Source organism: Sinohyriopsis cumingii, chromosome 8, assembly GCF_028554795.1.
Source record: "Sinohyriopsis cumingii isolate HCF-2022 chromosome 8, ASM2855479v2, whole genome shotgun sequence".
Lineage (NCBI taxonomy): Eukaryota > Metazoa > Mollusca > Bivalvia > Unionida > Unionidae > Sinohyriopsis > Sinohyriopsis cumingii.
Genome location: NC_142968.1, coordinates 102665173 through 102685650, shown reverse-complemented (window position 1 = coordinate 102685650; position 20478 = coordinate 102665173). Strand labels below are relative to the sequence as shown.

Sequence of the window (20478 nt, the reverse complement as noted above, 5' to 3'; positions counted from 1 at the left end):
GTTAACAAGGTTTTACTGCACTTTGAGAATAAACACATTTTATCATATCAACTGAAGGATACTGTAAAATATACTCTTCTTTTATCTGTCTCCTAATGTTGACTTTTAATTTCAATGCTGATAACATCCTTGTAATCCATTTCACTATTGTGTTCACATTCCTGCTATGCACATCCTTTGGTACTATATATGGAGCTAAATGTATTTTTGGCCTGAAAATTGGCTCAACACTTACCTGTCAACATGTTTCCACTGTTGTGTTTCTTTGGGTTCAATTATATTTGGATCTTTCCTGGGTAAACAAGGCACTGGAAAACATAAAACACACATTATAGGGTACACAAATTCAACACCCTACACCATAACCAAACTAATAATAGCCGACAATTTATAATGTGCAAATTAAATATCATTAAACTGTAAACATAGACCTAATCATCGATAATAAACAAATGTTCATTTAAAAAGGAGTCATAAAATTAAATAAAAGTTTTTATTTGATTTAAGGTTAAAGAAAATGGGTACATTTTGACCGGTTCAGCATGATGCTGTTTCCTTTTGCAATGGAACATTTCACAGCATTAATAAGGAAATTAATAGTTTCATTGTTATGCAAAGAAGTTTCAAAATCAAGATTAATTATTTCAACCTTTCTTGGTTGCTGTATGCTTTACTAAATGAAAAGATTAGTTTGTTTAATTAAATTTTTAATCATGTGCTAATTTTATTGTATAGTGTAGTTTGATTTAAAAAAAGCATTACAATATATTCATTATAATGAGCCACAAATCTTCATTTCTATCAAAAGGCCCTAAACAGGCCAAAGTGGTTGCACAATGGCAAACAGATGAAAGAACTTTAATAATGGCCTTCACAAATTTGAATAATAGGATGGGATGCAAAGTGTTTGTCATTGTAGTCATGTTGAAACATTTACTGATTCTAAATAAAATATTAATTGTAGTTCTAAAACACATAAATACTGTCCTAGTTTAACTAAAGTGTAATAATTCCTTCTTGCTGAATCCTCTGCAGATAAAAATTATAAATTACATTGGACTTTTATAATGGTGGTCAGTTATTAAAGACATTCTAATATATGCTGGACCACATCTCTAAGCTGACCAAGTCTGAAAATATCCACATGTTTTAACACTGATTACATGGCATGTATTTCTCAAGGCATGTTATTAATGTCCTTCCAAGAAATAATAATAAACAAGGTGCAGAATAAGCTGAATAATTACCATTTAAAAATATATGTGGATTCAATATCTAAAACCTTAACCCATTGCTTCAATGTCAGTACCCATCAATGATGTTATAGACTTTATGAATTGAGGAGGCTACAAACTGTACTACATTGTTAAGGTCAAGATTGTTGTCTACATCATGCACTTTTGTGAAAATACAAAAAAAGAAAGAAAGCAAATAATATCCAACCAAAACATGATGTTATTATGAGTATGTATACAAATATTAAAAGCATAAATTTGCAATCATATCTGGGGATTCTTGTAATAAAGCTAGAATGTGAACAGCCATATTAAGATAATCTTTCTAAACAGATGCAACCATTGACATGTGGCGCCAAATTGTATATTTGTACCTTGCAGTGTGCCAATTTAGTTACTCTAATGTTTCATGTCATCACTGATGAATAGCTAATGTAATACATAACTACCTAGATTATATCACTGTAACTACAAATAGGTATAGACAGTTAATCAGCTATCACTTGAGCAAGCAATTTAATTTTTATACTCTTGAAAATTTCACCAATAAATGATACTCCAAAAGATTTACATTTGATTTAGAATGAACTCCCTAAATATCTAGTTCAAAAGATGAGGCTACCCATTAGAGACCACTGTAATCTGAATGAATGAACACTATGGTGTGAAGACACCTGTTGTTGTTGTTGTTGTAGGGTTTAACGCCATTTTTTCAGCACACGATAGGCTATACATGGCGGCCAGTATTAGTGGTGGAGGAAGAACCCGGGAAATCCCCAGAAAGAACCACCGACCCTCGAGAAGCTACTGGCAAGCTTTCTCACATACCCACATTGGCTGAATCCGAGACTCGAACCCACGCAGACAGAGGTGAGATGGCAGTGATCCGTAACGGACAGCGTTTTAGACCACTCGGGGCCCCTGTAAAGACACCTATAGACACGGTCTCATGTACATGTTATAACAGTTGCTTCAAACTAGTTTATTACATGTTTATGACAAATTTAACTTTGTACTTTCTATGGTGTTCTTTTGAAGTCATATGGCCAAAATACATGGTGTAATGACCAAGAAAGGAAAAAAATACAATGCATATTTCTTTTCATCTAAACATACACAATTTTTGGGTCAAAAATCCCCATCAAGAAAAATTATCCTTTAATTTAGGTAAGTAATATTCATGAAGTGTAAAAGATATATTCTACATTCTCCTACATTCTAAATATTAAGAAGAAGACCCACCCTATGATCTTCTTGAACATCTGACCCAGAATCTATAACATACACTCCCATTCATCAAAGCCTATGTAAAATTTATCTTAAGAATCATACAAATAAATGTTTTTTTTAAACTTGCACTATTCAAAAGAAAGAAATGTTTACCTTAGAACAACACTGCATCTTAATCCAAGTTTCAAATTTTGCAAGAAGTTCTCCCACATCTACCTTATTGTCTCCTTACCAATTTGTCAACATGCTGCTCAGGCAAGATTGTCAAACAATTCCTAGGCATACAGTTTGTTTTAAAATTATTCAGGAGATTTTTTTCCATACACAAGACATTGTATACACATTACATCCAATTCACTGTTGTTTCTTTGCAACATAATAAATAAAACTGACAAATGTCAAAATTCTAATATCACACAAATAATGATATTTCTTACATTATCTTTCATTTCAGATATGACTAATCCTGATAGAGGGAATGCATTACTAAATGCTTTTCATTATGTGCAGAAAACAGGTGTTGCATGTAGGCACGTTGCAAGACTAAATGCTGTGCCAGAATCGACTCTTCATTCCAGGATACAAAAACCTGCATTGTTCCAGTGGAAAGTAGGTCATCCAACCATCTTTTCTACAGCTGTGGAGCTATAGCTGGCTGAGCACTACAAAAAAATGTCCAGGGACTGCAGGTGACAAGTTCTTGATATGACAGAAAAGAGGGCTAAGGCCACTGGCGTGAAATTTAAAACTCATAAGGACTGGTACCACAGATTTTTTTATTTCCTTACATGACAGTACAATGCCCCAAAAGAGGGATATTACAAACAGATGTTGCAGCACCAATGAACTGAATGTCATGAATAATGTTAAGGCACTATGAATTATTTTAGATAAGTATCAGCTAAAACATAAACCTCAGCAAATACAGAATGTGGATGAGATTGGAACAAAACTTTATCACATCCCACCCAAACTAGTCACAGCTGGAAGCTATGGGCCTCTTGCTGTAATCACTGGTTGAAGTTTTGCAGTGACAGTTATTGTGGCAGGTAACACTCTTCGTGAAACCATTCCATAATATGTTATATATAAAGGTAAAACACTCACTCCAGATCTGGATCTTTATCACAAATTAAGTCTGCAGTAATAACAATTGGTTAATCAACATCTGAGACATGTGTGGATTGTTTTGAGAATCATTTTTTGCATATAATGACCTGACCATGCCTTTTACTGTGTGATGGTCATACATATGAAAAATAATTTAAAAAATTTGATAATAGACCAACAATTAATATTTAATTTCTGAGTAAATGTGAATACATGACTTCGCTGACATTAGTCCTTCAATGCATGACACAGCACATATTTTGTGTGTTTGTTTTAGTGTTATGTCCCTGACAAATATCAGCGTCGAGGTCATACATGTAGGACTATATTGACATATACTCGAATTTCGGAACCTAATTGCTGTCAGAAACAACAATAATCTAGTTTTTGTTTTAAAATACGAATAATATTATCAACTATAACAACAAATTAACTATTAACAGTATGGCTCATTCAGTATTCTTACTCTTTCCAAAACAAGTACCGGGGTAATTCACTCACGCCTCTTAATTTTCGCTTTGTACGTTGCCAGGCACAGGCAAGATTCTTTTGAGCGTCTCCTTAACATAGAGAAGGATGTATTTTCCTTTTTAATACAAAAAGTGTTTTATTGACATGGATCATAGTTTGTCTTTTCAGACAGGTTCTTTGGAATGTGGACTCCAAACTATTAATAGACCAGAGCAAGCGTAAAGGATAGCCTGATTCCCGAACTGTATAAGACTTATAAATTTGTAACTTTATCCACATAATTCAAGGAACTAGTCTACGTGAAAGTTGGTATGTATAGGCAATGAAATTTTGTTTACAGATAAGCGTTACAGGACTCACGGTAATAATTTAGTTCCGATAGCAAACCTATGCAAACACCATGATATTAAAAATTAAATAATTTAAAATTATGAGTGCTCATGATGAAACCTATATTTATCAGCATAGATGAAACCTGGATGTCAGCTTCTGTGTAGAAACAAGGATTGGGTATAACGGTACCAATTGCGCAAGTCCAGGTGGGTGGAGCTTAAAGTGGTACACATGTCTGAAACTGTGTCGGTTATGACTAGACAACTCTTACCCCTGTCTAGTTCCAGCAGAGTTATCTCTCTTAAATGCAGTGGAGTACCTGGTTTTGTCCTTATCAAATTGACAATTTAGCATTGTTCTCTGTGACAGTGTGTGACATGCATGCTGAAGTAGGATAGAAAGTATATTTATTTCACAAAACATTATCATCGAGGAAGAACAATTGGTACCGTGATACCATAGATATCACTCTGGACAGTACTCTCACGTTGCACCAACACGTCATGAACATATATGCAATGCTGCTTATCTTGAGCTGAGACGCATCAGCTCCATTCGCAAATATATTTCAGCTGCTGCCACTAAAATACGTGTATGTTCATTAGTACTTTCAAGACTGGACTACTGTAACTCAGTTCTGTCTGGTTCACCTCAATATATTCTTCAAAAACTTCACAAAGAGTAACACGATCAGAGCACACCTCCCCGCTGCTCTGTACCCTACACTGGCTGGCTATCCATTCGATCCAGAATCAAACTAAAAAAATGTGTTCTCTGTGCTACGTTTCACTGACGGACTCCGGTCCAACATACCTATCCAACCTCTCCCATGTGTACATACCAGCAATATACTTACGCTCCTATTCTGACAATCGTATACTCATTATTCCCACTACGAAAACGAAGTCATATGGACAACGTTCTTTTGCATACCAGGGCCCAGCAACGTGGAATGAATTGCCCACTGAACTTAGCCACAAAGCCACAGTGATCGCATTCAAGAGTGCTCATAAAGCTCACTTATATGGACTGCAAGAACAAACTTAAAGACATAATAACGTTCCCTACCTTAAATATTTACAGCATGTTTTTATGTTTTCTAATTTAGTTTGTTTTCTGTTTGATGTGTGTGATTAGGATTTTTAACGTATCTTTTAACAATTTTTCAGTCATATTGCTACAATGTCTGCAGTGTGGCAGTTTTATAGTGATGTCTAGCACTTGGGCATGTAGCATGATGTCCCACCCAGTCACATTATCCTGACACCAGGCCGACCAGTCCTAACACTAACCTCTTAATGCTGAGCGCCAAACGAGGTAGCTGTTAGTACCGTTTTTGTAAGTCTTTGGTATGACTCGGCCGGGGTTCGAACCCACGACCTCCCGCTTTTGAGGCGGACGCTCTAACCACTAGGCCACCGGAGAGGTGTTTGTTTTCTGTAATAATATCAATATATATGTTTTTGTCATATGTGTTGTATAATGTAAATCGCGTAGAGCTTCTAAAGATTAGGCGCTATACAAAGTCCTCATTTATATTATTATTATTATTATTATTATTATATGAGCCGCACCATTTTCTGGACCTGCATGTGTTTAAAACATGTGCTTTCAATTCCGTACCAAAGAGTCAAGTGCTAATTTTAGTAATGAGTGTTCCAAACTCAAGACTTAAAGGACTAAAATTTCATCAATCAAACAATGTCTCTACTTTTTCACTTACAACTAGGATAAGCTCTCAAAATATTCTTTTTCCTAAAACATAACTTACATCATTAACCAATCCTGGCCATCCAAACCCATATATATATATATATATATATATATATATATATATATATATATATATATATATATATATATATATATATATATATATATATATCTTAAGCAAACATTAAGTTATAATTTTAAAATGCAATCTACACTAATATGGCTAACTAAAGAAAAATAAGGACAAGACAGAGGTGCAAAGTAGGCAACATTATGTTGTTGTTTAAACGGACATAATGGATCTAGGACAACATCCAGTGTCGATTTTGAAACTCGGATAAATTTGACAAAATTACTGATTGATGTGTCATAATCTATATTTGCAAGTATTAACATTAATTAAAGAAATTGTGGAAAGTGAAAATGGGTTAATAATACTTCTCTATATGGGTGGGCATGTGCCCTACTGGGTTAGAATTAGGGGATTTTATAGATAATATATTTAAACAAACCAATGATGTCATAAAATGATCGATCTTTCAGCACAAGCAAAGCCACGTAATCAGAATTGCATGGATCGGTGAGCGCAGAAAACTGGACTCGGGTGTGTTCGGTTCAGTGGTCCGTATAAAGGGACCCATCATTTAATTTTTGGGGTGGGTAGGTGGATTTATTAAGAAAAAGATAATATTGATGTGATTTATATGAAGAAAAAACAACACTTAAAAAAATTAAATTAGTTTACATTATTTATGTTAAGCAGAATTTAAAAAAAATAATCAGTCCGGCTCCATTCAAATCCCAATATCGCCCCATCCCCATCACAGAAAATTCAATAATTTTGGGTCCCTAATCAGTGTATGTCAGAGCTCCACGGAGTCCATAGAATGATCTTTATTGAAAGAAAGGGGTCTTTTGGGAGCAGCCATGATTATAATAAGGATACCCACATAATCGTCTTATAGAGACGTAAATGTGTCTTAAAGCAATGACCTACCAACCCACCCCAGAAGGTTCAGCGTACTTAGAAATGTGTTACCGCGATATTGTGAATAGATGAGGACATACTCCAATAAAATTAACAATGATGACATTTTCGCCGTAAATTCGAACTATAATGAGATGACAATTCCGTAATCAACGAAGGAAAAACAACCCTTAAAGTATGCTTATCTTAGATTTTTTTCTGAAACATTACCTAAACATTTTTAGACTAAAGTTGAAATTTTGAAAATTTTATGTTGAAATACTGAAATCTAACGACTTGTTGTCGACTAGGTTATAGAGTATCGAGTGTTATAAGATCAGCGTTTGCCTAATTGCCCGTCTACCATGACCTAAATATTTATATATCTACTGTTCGGATCCACCGCTGATAACATATTCAGTCATTTTACTTGCTCATATTGAAAATGCTAACACAGTACACGAAAGTATTATCCCTTCAAATATAAACACGTAGACACCAATAATATTTTTAATCATCATTTTTAAACGTTTCGATTATAATACTTCCCTTTGCGGTCCCTGAAAAAACAAGAAGGACCTGAAAATTGTGTCCTGGTCATTCGTATTCCACTACTGCTCAGGTTGGTTTCTTCTTGCATTTGCAACCATCATTTTCATACAATACAACCGATTTTGCTGAGAAACCATGCTTTTATCTACACTTGAGGAATAAAACCAGCCAAAAAGGCAATCACAAAGGAGACTGGAGACTGAATGTGAGTAGTTTTTCTATGCAGCTGTAATATTTAGAATGAGACATCTCTTGTAGTGGGTATATGGTCATTTCTAGAGCCACGTTCGCTCTATTTCGTTAAAGAAATAAAAAAAAATGTCTTTGATTTCCTTGGACTATGCTGATATTTCAGTGATAGACCACTTGGCACAATGAACGGCACTAGTCAATGTTTGTTACGATGACAAGACAAAGTAAACTGGAATGTTTAAAAAATACAAATAATATCATATATATATATATATATATTTCGCTACATTTTACAGCTTTCACAAATCTCATAGACATATTTACTAATTACCAAAAAGCAGGAATTTTAGTATCAAGAGATAACATGTATATACAAATTGTAAAGAGGTAAAATTACAATGAAAGATAGTTGTGTTGAAAAATAACATTCTAGAACAAAAACTGTGGTTGGTCGATTTCAAGTATGCAACAAAAGATATTGTTTCAGAAAAGATTTAGATCTAGAGACTGCATTCAATGATCATAATATTGAAACAAGCAGCATCAACCCTGATAGCAAGATTATTAAGATGGTTGAGTATTAACAAGGATTAAATGTTGGTACTTGATATTGATAAATACACAAATCTGTGTTCCTCTAAAATTTTAGCACGATCCGAAGATCTCATACATTTTTTACGAGATCGATCTACAACGATTCAACACGAAAAGTACTTATGAAAAGTACACCTCGATTCATAAGATCACTTGATGATTTACTATATAAAGCTGGTGTATTTATATTCACCATTGGAACGTCGAAATTCTTAATAATACAAATAAAAAAATGAGTTGTGCAGTATAAAATATATTCAGGTCGTTTTGTATACTGTTATATCTGGCTAACAACGAACCGTATCTAAGACAAATTTACTATGACAATGAAAGTCCAGTTACTTGCATAAATCTTAGCTAAATGTGGGAACAAATTGAACGGGACAAAAAGTTAACAAAAATACGCAGAACTGAATGAATGGTAAATTGGGGAAATGACTAAAAGCGATCTTGTAAATTCGGGGATACTCCAGAAAAATTCAGGCTTACAATGAAAGTTCTTTGAATTGATCATGATTTGGCGTTGCTTTTATTCGGAGTTGGGGTGAAAATCGCATCTTTGCAAATTCTCTAATTCTCAAGCACTATATCGGCATAAATGCAAAACAGCGCTGTGAAAACTTTCCAAGTGCGCTAAATGTTTTCAGGATGAGGGAAGGGCATTGCATAAGACAGCACTATAAGTATCTGCCCTCTATCTTCAATGTTGCATGTCTCAAAGCCCCCCCCCCCTCCAATATTGTCTGTCCTAAACGATTGCTGTTTGGACCCCTCTGAACTGTCTGGTACGCACTTATTTACTTCGCATGGATTGTACAATATGGTTTGTCGTTTATTGTGCTACAAGTGGCCATGCACTGAAATATCACAAAAACCTAAGAAGTCAGGAATATTTATTGCTTTCACGAAGCAGTATGGAAATTATACCAGCTATGTTCACGTACCCCGTAACGAGATGTCTAGGTTCTAGATATCTGAGTGACGTAGTAATGCTATTCATTTTCCAAACATTAGTTTACCAGAATTAGCTATATGTATACTTTTGTCAATCATTTTCATTGTATCTTGTTTTTTGTTTGATTGTGTATTGCTTTTTGTTTGTTTGCTTATTTGTTGGTTTGTTTGTTTGCATGTTTATTTAGTTTCTCTCTAATTCATGCTTCAGGTTTGCAATATATTCAAATAACAGTTGAAAACTAGCTGAAAACATTATTCCGTTACAAGAAATGTAGATAATCGTATCAAGTAGCATGAAAACGTAGGCAAAGGTCATGACCTAAGGTCATCTTGGAAGTTCAAGGTTGCTTGAGAAAAAAATCAGGCTTACAATGAAATGAAGCTTCGTATTTAAACAAGTAAATAATCAAAAGAATTAAATGCCTCTTTTGATGATTAAAATAAATATTTTCATTTGTTGTAATCTTAATCAACGATATAATCCAACTCTGCAAGAAACCAATTATCTGCTGACAGCCGCGTGCGCCATCTTGTAACCAAAAGCGGATTTCCAGCAATGCTCGCTCGCGCCAATTCTGGATATGGCCTGCTCACATTTTTTGTGTATTCTCTGCTCTTGATCGCTTCTATTGAACATAATCTTGAGCAGAATGTTAAGGATTAAAATCAAGTCTAACAATGAATATTTCGACCATGAAAAGAAAAAATAAATCCGCATTTTCGTATTACTCGTCGGAATATGTACAAGTATGCTGAAAATAAGGAAATTCCGTATACGTCGTCAGCCTGGTGTTATTTATCAGCATTTAGTTCTTTTTCTCTGAACCTGTTTAATGTAAAGACATCAAACTTAACAGTAGATTTATCTAACGAGTATACTCACCATTAGCAAAAGTATGTCGTAGCGGCTTCAAATAGATCACTGAATCTGAGGTTTTCTAGATTTGGTGACTATTGCTGACTTTGCAATTTTGCGGCGGCGGAGGAGAGGACATAACATTCCAAGTAAATGCTGTAACCTCATTAATTTCTATACCATTTTTCTTTACGTATGCGGTTCTGTTCAAATTTTCTTCTCAGATACACTGTTGCCAGAGTCATGCCCTCAGTATCCAAACTCCCATTCTCAGAACATTTTAGAGGTCTATTCCAATACCTCCATCGACCATTGTAGGTGAACACACAATATAGATAAATAGCACTCCTGTTTCAAATTAACATTTGTACGAATCCTTCAATGCATGAATTACTATGATTATATACGTTCGAATAGTCTCCGGTGGCTTATTTGTTGTGTACCTATTGTTCGATACTTCTATTATGCCTTCTTTTATCGTTATATACTGAGAACAAAAAAGCAAGCTACCTGTGTTTGATTACTGTATAGAGAATACACTACAATGCGTGCATGTCATTGACAGGGCAGGTCAGAGTGAGCGTTGCTCGAAACCCGCTTCTTGGTTACAAGATGGCGCAAGCCAGTGCCAGCAGATGATTCAGTTTCTCGCAGAGTTGGAATATTACCTGCATTAGGATTTTATCCTTTTTTTGTGTTAAAATGGAGGCATTAATTATATTCTTTAAAAAGGACGTTTAACTAATTCTTGGATTTAAACAAAGAAGCTCTCTATTGAAAGTAGTCTTCTTTCAAAATATAAATAGAAGGAGTACGTAGGAACATGTAAAAATTGTAACGTTGTTTCCTCTGTTGAAGAGTATTTAAAGACGGTGAAAAGTGTAACACTACACACACAGTGTAAAAATAAGAATCACATTATTAAGTGTGCTATTATCGTACAGTGACAGAAATTACAATGATGGGATTTTGCTTTGCAATTTTAATCGTCAGCACTATTCTTGTACAAGTGGTAAGATTCTCTCTCTCTCTCTCCTACACACATATTTCACAAGTATATCTCTCTCAGGCTTTGACTCTATTAGGCACACGCCATCTAACTTCCTGCTCGTTTGCAATTCATGTTATGTAGAACGCCGCCAATGAGAGAAAGTTTACATGGATTATTGTCTGCTGACGGTCGTAATGGAATATTTATTATACTCATCTATTCATGAATTTCGTCTTTGTACAAATTTGTCGTTGTCAAAATTTACTCTTAGAACCGCCTTACTTCTCTGTTCAGCTGATATGTTACGTACATAAGCGGTTGGTGTAAAATCTAACGTTAGGTAACATGTCATCGTGTTCTTCAGATTTCCAGTTTTAAAAATAATCAGTTATCTTGTTAAGAAGCGATAGGACCAAATTTTTTCCAGCAGTCTGTCTTGAGCGCGTGACGTCATGCCAATTGTTTGCTTCCAACATTCATTTCAAGGTTCTATTGTATTATAGGCTTATTATCGAAAACAATCATTTTTTGAACGGTTAAAGCTAAACAGGAACTAATCAGCAAGACTTGGAAAATAATGACGTATCTTTTAGCACGATCTTAAAGTTTTGATCCAACTCGTATATTGATATCCCTCCCTAACCCCTCGCTATACATGTAGAGGGCAATGGTTCCATTGACTTTGTTTGCTATATCTTTGTTTTCACATAGTCACTGGCAATAATTCGGGTAAACACATCATCATAATTAATGGGACTTCCTTTGCCAACAATCTTAAAAGAAAAGTGCCTTACTCAAGTCGTTTTAAAATAAGTAGTATACATATAGTCCCGACAATAACGACACAGAAATAGTAAATATCTTTATTGGACGGGTAATGCTATAATTACGAGGTCGTGAACTGCTAAAACTGAATATCGCACAACCATTATTTCTCATCACCTATCTAAACTTCTGCTTGCCTATATATATACAAGCACGTAAAAGCACTTCATTTTTTGGTCATAGATTTCTGACGAGGTTGATTAGTGAAGTTATAAAATATCTATTTTAATTCACCCATAGATGCAGGCAGTCTTCAGAGGTCATTTTTCTTTCCGCCAGTAGAGGCAGCCTCATTAACACGAATTTGGGTTTGACTGTACGGTGTGTTTTACGATAATTTAAACATTTCTTATTGGGACTTTTTTTTTTGTAACGTTTTCTTATATTCACTGGTCCACCGGGATATCCGCAGTTTATCTGGGGGCGGGAGGGGGTCTGTAATTCGGAAGATAATATAATCTCGCCATGACCCCCTTCCCCGAAAACTAAAAAGGGTGGTAGGATGTGCGACTAGGCCGCCAACCAGGCAATGATGTTCGTAAACGCAAGTGTACATTTATTTATTTTGTCGTGTCATGATGGCAGTGCTAAGGTTTTAACAAATTCATGGAACGTAATTAGACCATACTGACACGAGACAATATCTGTTCTCGATCGTACTTCCCATTATTAAGCGAATATACAAACAGAAATTTCACTTTCAGTTACATTTATTGCTATTTTTCGGGGGGGGGGGCGAGTGGGCGAGCGGTCTAAAGCGCTCTCTGTTACGGATCACTGCCTTATCACCTCTGTCTGTGTGGGTTCCATTCTCGGATTCGGCCAATGTGGGTATGTGAGAAAGCTTACCAGTAGCTTCTCGTGGGTCGGTGGTTATTTTCGGGGTTTTCCCGGGTTCTTCCTCCACCATTAATACTGGCCGCCATGTATAGCCTATCGTGTGCTGAAAAATGGCGTTAAACCCTGCAACAACAACAATTTTTCTTTTGTCCGACATATGGTATCTAGTAAAAGTATATTGCCGTGTCAAGTTCTACCGCATCCACTAAATAATTATTTAAAATTTTTTTTTGTCATTGTAACAACCACACGAGTAGCTAAACTTCAACACAACCGTTTACATTATAGAAATATTTGAAGCGCACTTTATATGTGACATATATTAGCCCCGAGTTATTTTTACGTCAGCAGACTGTTAAATATTAACCGAGATTTCTAACAATTCATACAAGTACTTAATTTTTGGGTCATAGATTTCTGACGAGGTTGATTAGAGAAGTTACAAAATATCTCATTTAATTCACCCATAGATGCAGGCAGACCACTATTACTCCCTCCCCCCTCTATGTATGTATGTATGTATGTATGTATGTGTATATATATATATATATATATATATATATATATATATATATATATATATATATATATATATATATATATATATATATATATATATATATATATATATCCACACATGCATGCTTATCTTTCTTCTTCCTGTAGACTTATCATGGAATATCTGGTCTTTGATTTGATACGGATTATCTTGCCGATGCCAATCCATTGTAAGAGATCAAATCAGAGTCTTCCTTTTACCTGTACTCTCAGTTTATTTGGTTGTTTTATTGTTAGTTGACAAATACCTGTCTTACATCAATGACGTGGAACTTGAAAATTTGACTGGTGGTATTGCAAACTTAACGCACACAGTGATACAGAATCTAGACCTTTATAAATATATGTAGTGGTTTCTGTGACTCTTCATCTGTTCTTGCACATGTAGGCATTTCTACATGTATTAAGTTCCTTTTATATTTCATTCATTGTTCTGCATTTTTCAAAAAAAAATGAAATCCGGTGCATTAGGTATACGTTCAGATGCACCAAGATCGTCGTACTTAATTTAAGCACTAACGTGTACAGCAGTTAACACAAGTTATGCTACATTCTCTAACAAATAACTGCACTTGAATAAGATGACTGGACATTTTTATGGCAGGTGACCTTTCCGGCACGTTGCAGATCATTATTTATTTATTTATTTATTTATTTATCCACAGGGTAGCAAATCTGCAGCAAACATCAGAGAAAAGATTAACATGGGATGCAATAACAGCTGGTTGTCCCAGTTAAAATTTATTATATCATCGACAATAAAATCAATGCACAAGATACATTTTACAGGCAAGAGGCAGTAATATAAAAAATGTCAGGTTGGTTAAAAAATTACTTAGATATGCTAACTAAAACCTCAAACAATATAAAGTTATATTTTCGGTCGAAAAGAATATTTTACATTTGTGCTTGACGTATGAAAATAAAAATCGTGTTAAGCATTTAAGTCGTGTACTTGGGAGACTTGGTTGACTTTTAGCAGACGAGCGCTAGGTTTGACTTTTGTGAACTTAGGAGACTGGAGTATAGTATTCAGATAACCAGATGCAAGGTTGTTTTGAAATTTTTGTACATGAAGACTGATTGGTTATTCGTAACTTTTTCTTTACAAGGTAACTGGCTGAGTTTTTATAATAAAGGTTCATTCAATGTTGAATATATTTCACGTAAAGAATTTTAGCTACATTTCAATGTTTTTTATACGATAAGACGAACAAGGTGCCCAAATCCCATATATCGGAACAATAATTAAAATAAGGTAAAATGAAACGATAATACAAAAAAATTCTTGATTTTGTCGTTAAAATGTGTAATTCATGACAAATTATAAAAGCTTGAAGTCAAGTTTGCTGCACGCAGAGTTGGTTCGTTTATTTCATGAGAGAGAGAGAGAGAGAGAGAGAAATGAATTTCTTTTTGTTCCACTGCTTGTTTGTCTGGTATGATTGGCTTTATTACACCGCGTGTCACCGTGGCTATACATGTGATTTCCTCGCATCACTATGTTTGACCATGGCTTTCTAGTCAAGCCATTTCGCTATAATATTGAGAAAAAAACTTGAGACATTAGACTTAGAGTGGACCTGCAAGCCAGTTAAGTTGACTAAATGAAATTTTCAGTACTACGTTATATGATTTTTACAAATATTCTCGCAGTTTCAAAAGCAAACGCAAAAGCTGAAGTATGGTGTCTCAAAACTGAGTCTCGATTCTTAGACATAACTTTTTATGTTTGGACTTTTGTGAATGGCAGGCCTAGTTTACACTCCCTGATTTTAATGACTTCAATCATCGCCATCTCCTATTCACCTATGCTTCAACCAAAATTGTCTGGCTTCAAAAATCTACACTGATCGTTGTTGGAGTTTATTGCACAGTGGCTAATGATTGTTTAATAGAACACCAGAGTTTGAAGCACCATTTAATGCAGAGGCAGTGGAATATACTTCATTCTCAAAGACTCACTGCGGCAGCACACCCAGAATGGTCTGGGCATTATTTGAACTCATAACCCACTGATTGGGGGTCTGCAGGCTAACCAGCGAGTAAGTGCGCGTCTCATAGCCCCGTTCTATATAAAATTATTCCTAGGCCTACTCCATTACAAGCGGAGCAGATTCATGATGTAAGTGTAGGCGATGTGAATGTTCATTAGCACAATTCCATCCCCTCATTTTGTCATCTTTTTACATTTTCTGGTTATGTTAATGTACAATCAGCGTCAGCAATATGTACTCAGAATCCTTGTTTTACAACACTTCTCTGTTTTCAATATCACAGTTGCATATCCCTCCTCTTCTCTCCTTGTCCGTTCAGTCAACACAAACTGTTTTAATTATTTAAAAACTGGCTCTGCGTTTTAAAATAAGACATATATAATTCAAAAAATAATATAATGCAGTCTATTTCATGCCATTTCTATTTAAGGCTTGACCTTTTTTATTCTACCAACAAACGCGATTTCATATTTGTGCGCGACAAAAGTAAACAGAGCAATTTTTTTTAATATCAAATAGTTGTTTAATTCTATGATCTATATTCTCTTATAAGCTCTTTGAAAGGCACATGAATATCAAACTATGTTGAGACTCTGTCACAATACTTGTTCGTACGTGTATCAAATGTGGTTGCGCTGTTATGGATCAACACAAAATCCGAAATAATTGCGTCAAATTCATTATGTGTGTTTTACTTTTAAATTGGTTCTGTTGTATAATATCTTTATTTCCTTATTTTTTTTTGCTTTTTTGTTTGTTTGCTTATAACTATGAAGTACTGGAATGAGAGATTTGAGTCTATATGGGTGTTTGTGTGTGTGTGTGAGAGAGAGAGGGAGAATAATTAAGCATGAAATCAGAATATATATATATATATACACACACACACACACACACACACACACACTTTGAATTCATTAAGTTCATTGTATCCGATCTGTTCAGTTTTGGGAAGTATCGTCTTATCGAGTGGTGCAAGCCATTTTCATATGAACACGTTTCACGCTTGCATTTTAAACACTTTCATGGACATATAATTCAGCTCATTGTTTGCAGGATCTAGTTGCTTTCAAACTTGGGATCGATTTCTGTTTAAAATGCGTGCATTCGGTTTATTTCTGCTCATGTATATTAAATTAATTCTATACTTGCCATGAATAAATGGGACACATACACTATGCATAGGATATAATTTGACAGAAGTTGTAGTGCACCTACCTACCGTAATTAACAAGATAGTCTGTATAGGTTGCATGTAGCCTATTCAAACCCACATACATACATACATATATATATATATATATATATATATATATATATATATATATATATATATATATATATATATATATATATATATATATATATGCACGCATGCATGCATGCATATACGCGCGTGCACGCACACACACACACACGTACACACATATGAGCGGTAGCTCAGTTGTTAGCGCGTAGGACTCGTAATTCAAGAATAGTGGGTTCGATACCCGCAATGGTCAAATCCGTGTTGATTGCCACTGTGTCTTTGGCTAAGGCAATTGTCTCTCGGTTCTTCGGCATTATATAGCTAATAATATGTTGAAGTAACCGTTAAAACAAAAACAAAATCTCGGCAAACAAAACATACACACATGTATACACCTGCCCTTCAGTGAATACACACCTAGGATTTGACCGAAACAAAGTATTTGGTTTATTCTTTGTACATGACTTGAGAAAACACAATGGCATTCTGTTACATACGCCCCGTAAAAGACAATAAATGGAATTCTGAAGGTTTATTCTTTCGTGTATTTAATTAGATTTTGTCTTGAATTACCATTCACAAATCCAAAGACAAACCATTTTGTGTGCTAATATAGCTCAGCGACAGAGACCGTTCACAAAACGACTACCGTCTTTGCAGCATGAAATTATACCGTCATCATCAGTTATCATCCATTTGCATGTGTATGAATACAAGTTTTGTGTCGATTAGTGACAATATGCTCTCTCTCTCTCTCTCTCTCTCTCTCTCTCTCTCTCAACATATGTCAATAGTATAATGTCACAGATGCTGTGTAACCGTTGTTTTTATGTTGCTAAAACAAATAAACAAACAAGAAAAAATTATGTATGCCTTTGTATCGTATATGCTCGTTTATATGTTGCATCCAAATGCAAAATACGTAAACCCAGAGGCGCCGGCAGATCTGAGTTTATGTAGTTTGTAGGGAGTTATTAGTAGAACAAACATGATAGAACCAGATCTGTTGGCGCATTAGACGAAGGAAGATCAGTTTCTAAGTTCAGCTGGACCAAACCTATAAGCGTGTATATACGGTATGCATTTATTTCTATAACGGAACAACATTTAGATAATTACTCATTGTTCATACAAGGGAAGTATCAGATAAAACAGGCATCGCGTTTTACAGTAAGCTGATGAATATGTCTTTTGGTGGAATTTGTATTAATTAATACGCTTTGTTTATTGTTATCGATACAAGTCAACACACACAACCCAACGATATGCCCTTTGACACTGATTTGATAGATGCGCCCCATTTGGTTCATAGTGACAGACTAGATCGTGTATTCTTCTTATCTTCTTACCGATCCTGGTTAAAAAAAGATCGGACATGCATGTTGCTTCAAAAAAATCTTTGTGTATCATTACCACCAGCTGAATCAAGAAATATAAATCAGCACTTCTATGCTTGTCATCCTATCGAATTTTACAATTAATTATGAAGGCTTATTTAATATTTCATCTGCTTTCAGGCATTGTTATAGCATAAAATATATTGCTACACGCAAAGGGTTTCAATACCGAGCGAACCGAACAACTTCTTCGTGAGCCTGGCTTGAGGTCCATTGTTTATCATGTTTCCAAGGACCTCAAGAAAACTATCGTTGTCAACTGAAGGGTTCTTAAACTTTTAAATAATAAAAATGACCACATATCCAGAAATTCTAATTTCGCACTTTCGTTGTTTTACTTGCTTCACGTTTGTATGACTCATCATTACGTATTTCCAAGCCAAAGATTTGCACTTTACGCCGTGAAATGCAAAATATAACCCAGACACGTCATACAAAGAATTATTCATATTTCAAATTACTAAACACATATACCTAAAAATATCCAGAGAATTACCTATGTTAAGAAATTAGAGAGGGTCCATTGTGCGAAACTAATACGAGCTATCATAAAGTCTCGTGAATACTTTACATTTGACGTCTGCTCCTAGCCATTGGCCAATTACTCGTTTTTGAGAAATACCTTTTCTTTTTTGCATCGATTTACAATAATCAAGTAATCGCTAAAATCTCACACTGCTTTAAACGGAGACGCAGATACCAATTGCACATATCCTGGATTTGTTACATCCACATGAGTAATCACCTTTCAAAGCATTTTCCAAGACGACAAACCAAAATTTCGCGCCTGATACAATTTATATTGTGATTTGTGATGGTGAGATTGTTTAAAAGAAGGAAACTGGGTAAATCAGTCGGTTCACAATATTTATGAGCTGAACACTAATCGTTTCAATTATCGCTAAACACACACACACACACACACACACACACACACACACTGATCAGCATGGTATGAGTTGTATACCTAAATATTCTTAATTCTTATATGTCACTAGTACAGTTACACACTTTGCCAATAGCAGTACTTTCATTTTTTTTTTTGTTTGTTTGTAGATTACCCATATTAAATGTAAAGCATACAACAATAAACATACATTATTATATTTTTTTTAGATGTTATATCTTTAATTTATAAATTTACCAAACGGTCAAAATTTAATTTCTGAAGGTGAAATCATTCGGATTGATCGGATCTTATTCACAGTCGTGAATAAATTTTAATTTAGTTCAGAAATATCAGCAAAATAAATGTTGAAATGCTTTTTATAACTGCCCCCCCCCCCAACAAAAGGAAGCACACTTTCAAGATTACACTGGTTATTCAAACTAGAAGGACCCTAGGGATGACTATTAGTTAATCACCTCTTTACAGGAGTTAGTGACGCAAATTGTAAACTTTATTAGTTCCGGAGTTTTTAAAAGCTGATCACGTTCATTTAGACTATATGGGATTGCCGGCTACATGCACAATTTAATTACTTCCTGAATAGAATAGTTTAACAACCTGCTATTCGCAGTTTAAAGGTATATCCTACGAATCATTCCTCGAATGCATGCGCATATGCACCGCAAAAAAAAAAAATTGCCAGTCAAGATGTTGCGAATGCATGGAACTATTTTGTTTTCCTTCGCAACTTCGATCAACCATACAGGTTATCCAAACGCAGAAATAACCCGAGAGGTCCGAACAGATTTTGTGTTTCTTTTTATGCTGAGAATTTCATGACGAACAAAAAATATAATTTTCTGTAAATTACTGCCCAAACATGCATTAGAGGCATGTTTTTGTCTCACATAAAAAGCCGAGGACTTCTGAAGCAACGGAAGCGCTCAGATGAGCAAGGTCAATTTTAAATTCTGCAGAAACATATTTTAATACATTTTTATGAAGAAATAGCAGCTCAAAAGGAGGCAGGTCCTGGCAATCGTTTTGTGCATGCAGTGGCGTTATTTAGAACGTATTCTGAAAAGCAGTTTAATAATACCCAGTTTTGATTGGGTAATACCATGAATGACATTGATTACAGAATTACGGATACTTAGTCTTAAACATTTAACTTGCTGCAGTAGTCTCGTTCGCACGAGGTCTCCTGAAAAATCTTAGCAAAATTAGGTCGGAAATTAATTTTTAAGAAGTTATTTTTCTCGTAAAACCAGAAGGAGTCTTTCCGAAAAATTGGCTGAAGATTGGAGCTGATATCTAACGTGATTAGGATGCTAAGAAGACGTCTCAGTTCCATGGATTGACTGCGCCACTCGGTTCTAAATATTATATTAGTTTGAATGACTGAAGAAAATATGTTTGGACAAATTTGGAGATAGTGAGAGATGTGTTTGTAGTTTCACTTCCACGAAGTTTTACTGAAGCGTCTTTAATCGGTAACAAAGATCAATTAAGCATATTTGTT

General features: G+C 34.9%; 2 protein-coding genes across 4 annotated transcripts in view; one reads left to right on the top strand and one right to left on the bottom strand.

Annotated features, from left to right (window-relative positions):
- LOC149794262 (uncharacterized) overlaps positions 1–4574 on the bottom strand; it is a 37786-nt gene extending 33212 nt beyond the window's left edge. The window contains exons 1-2 of one of the 2 annotated variants that reach the window (XM_089968401.1): positions 4497–4574; positions 236–308 (exon numbers count right to left, since the gene is read on the bottom strand). In XM_089968401.1, the coding sequence (XP_089824527.1) occupies positions 236–308; positions 4497–4512 (89 nt within the window). In that variant the 5' untranslated portion in view covers positions 4513–4574. Of the gene's footprint in view, positions 1–235; positions 309–4041; positions 4142–4496 lie in introns of those variants that run through there. The other variant, XM_089968403.1, reaches the window with a different exon arrangement.
- Positions 4575–10876: 6302 nt separating this feature from the next.
- Positions 10877–20478, top strand: part of LOC149794261 (uncharacterized) — a 290094-nt gene continuing 280492 nt past the window's right edge. For both annotated transcript variants that reach the window (XM_089968394.1, XM_089968393.1), the window contains exon 1: positions 10877–11222. In XM_089968394.1, the coding sequence (XP_089824520.1) occupies positions 11169–11222 (54 nt within the window). In that variant the 5' untranslated portion in view covers positions 10877–11168. The remainder of the gene's footprint in view (positions 11223–20478) is intronic.